Source organism: Hydractinia symbiolongicarpus, chromosome 7 (genome assembly GCF_029227915.1).
Source record: "Hydractinia symbiolongicarpus strain clone_291-10 chromosome 7, HSymV2.1, whole genome shotgun sequence".
Taxonomy (NCBI): domain Eukaryota; kingdom Metazoa; phylum Cnidaria; class Hydrozoa; order Anthoathecata; family Hydractiniidae; genus Hydractinia; species Hydractinia symbiolongicarpus.
In genome coordinates, this window is record NC_079881.1 from 16,667,252 (window position 1) to 16,670,003 (window position 2,752).

A 2,752-nucleotide genomic window follows, 5' to 3' on the forward strand; every position below is an offset into this window, starting at 1 on the left:
CTTTTCAAAATATTTATGTACGCCTTACATGTCGGTACTGCCATTCAACAGAACCCTCTTCACTATTCACAAAATCCTTGATTGCTTCCCGCATTTCTGTAGCACTTCTTTCTGGCCGGGAGCCCCGTACATTATATAAGTCATAAAGACATCCTTCGTTCTGCCCCACCTGTCTTCTCCATTCCCCAGGCGTAATCTCCCCATTCGTGTCTGTGCTATCGACAAAACCATTTGGACAATACATTGCGGCTTCAGTTTGACGTAAGTAATTGTGTAAAGCAATTGCTCCGAGCGTAAAATTTTAAACATTTTTTACCGATGCTTTTATTGGGCGGCAAATATTCTTTATCTAGCCCGCAATAAGCCGAACGCGTTTTCAATAACACGCCTGGCACGAGAGAGGCGATAGTTATATACTCTCTCAGGCTCGTTCAGCTTGCCAGGATATGGGCGCATCATATTTTTCTTTAAGGGGAAAGCTTCATCTCCAACTAGAAAATAAGGTAATGGGTCAAATTTACATCCAGCTAGTGACGTAGGTGGTGGGATTTGAAGGGATTGATTTTCCAGTTGCATTCCAATATGACTCTTTGATAAGACACCACAGTCGTTGTTACTTCCATATTGTCCTACATCTACGAGAATGAAGTTGTACTTAGCATCACAGACTGCTAACAGTATGATGCTGTAGAACCCCTTGTAATTGTAATAGAGCGATCCTGAATTGGGAGGGTTTTCCATGGCAATATGTTTCCCATCGATTGCCCCTATGCAATGTGTGAAATTCCACGTGCTTCGAATTCATTTTCGATTCTTAACCACTCTTCTTTGGAAATAGGGGGTCTTACATATTCGCTTAGGTTCTCCCAAATTGCTGCAGCTGTTTCAGACAGAATTCGTGAAATAGCACTCGCGCTAATGCGAAAGTTGAATGATAGAGATTGTTGAGAATCTCCTGAGGCAAGATAACGTTAAGTAAGAGCCAAGCGTTCAGCTGCAGGAATTGAATTTCGAAAATTTGTGTCTCTTTTTTGGATTGATGGACCTACCAGAGACAATAAATGTTCGAATCTAAAAGGAGACATTCGAAGAAATCTATGAAATAAAATATTAAATAAAGTTTCAAAGAAAGAAATAATAGAAATGCTCTCCATAACTATCAAAAGGAAGCAAACTTGGAACTAAAATTTACTAGATACCTAAAGTAAAATTCTCTATCGTGCAATTTCATTTCTTGAAGCAGTTGATTATACACTCCTTTCAATTCTCTTTCTCTATAAATTTGACGAACCCAAGAAAATGGCAATTTTCTTCGTCTCTTTTTCCTTATACTTCTAATGACTATTAAGGCAGCTACAGCTTCTTCTTCTTCTGAACTGTCTGCCATCTTGAAATGTGTGTGTTCACATAAGAAAATTTCGCACAAAAAATAATTTGTATTGGCATGCTATCGCACTGAAACTCATTTGCAGCGTAGAACTCCTGTCGCACTAAAATTTTGTGTAATTTTAGAGCGATAGAAAGATTCGCACTGGTGGAAATCCGCCTTAAGTGAGTGATATTATACACGCGACAAAAGTGCGTATAACCTCTTTGAGAATATCCAAATAAAAGAACCTGTGCCATTGAAATGATATAAGTCTAACAATATTTCCTATGCTTTTATAAATTTAGAGTGATAACTTGAAAATCATGAATCACCGCCGTATATCTGAGCAGGAAGTCATTTGACGCTTAAATTTTTGAAAGGGATTAATTTTACATCTTTATTTAACACGATATCCAAAACAGCCTCACAGTCGTAAATGCAGAAGACTCAGTTGTTATGAAATGTACTCTGCATGTTTTTTTAAATGAATAGGGTCAACGAACGGTATAAATTATAAACGGTACAGGTCTTGTTTCCAACGAACAATCTCTGCTCTCTTATTAAGGGCTAAATTATTGAGTTTCCTCTGCAGAACAACTTTTTAGTGACATTTTTAAACGCCACCAAAGGTTAATGTGAGGTTAAAAACTCTTTTATTATATAAGCATTACCTAAACACGCTTAAATTTGTTTAGAAATAGATTTAAAATATCTTCAGAACACGTCTACCTTTTGTTGTTTTGTTGTTGTTTTGATAGTCATCCGGGGGCAGTTTACTTGAGCCAATAAAAATAAAAAAGATCAAAGAAAGGTTTCAGACATTACCACAATTTTTAATTTGCATGCTTTCCTCAATTAGGAAATTTATATTATTTTATATTGTAAAAACATTTCCCAAGCATAAGTTTTTAGTTTAATGACTTTTCGTCTCAATATAAATACCCAGTAAGGAAAAATAATGACATTGTATCTTGTTCATGTAGGGAATTTATACCACGGTTACTAAGGTTACTGAAATCCTACAACATTTTAAGAAATAAATTAATTAACCCGGGCGATTTTATTTCTTGCCGTTTTGGAAAAAGCCACGTTGACATAGAAAAAAGAGTTTCTTGCAATAAGAAAATAACAGTGGCTGGGCAGAAGTGTGTAGTAGCTGATGGTAAGTTACGTTTTTACGGATTTATTATCATTTTTTTATTTACCTCATCTGTTTTTAACTTATTTATTAGAATGACAAAAAACATGCTGCCATACTGAAAGATGTTAAGTGGAATATTTACAATCCGTATCTTCCAATCAAGTTATAATTTGCTATATCACTTTTTTTAGTTTGATTTACCAGAATTTTATGGAAAGGTGGAAAGAGTAATTGTGGGAACC

The 2,752-nt window shown here is 35.6% G+C and overlaps 1 protein-coding gene across 1 annotated transcript; it reads right to left on the bottom strand.

Annotated features, from left to right (window-relative positions):
- Positions 1 to 345: 345 nt before the first annotated feature.
- LOC130648548 (putative nuclease HARBI1) lies at positions 346 to 741 on the bottom strand. Its single transcript, XM_057454601.1, has one exon. The coding sequence runs from the start codon at positions 739 to 741 to the stop codon at positions 346 to 348; it is 396 nt and encodes a 131-aa protein (XP_057310584.1).
- Positions 742 to 2,752: the final 2,011 nt, after the last annotated feature.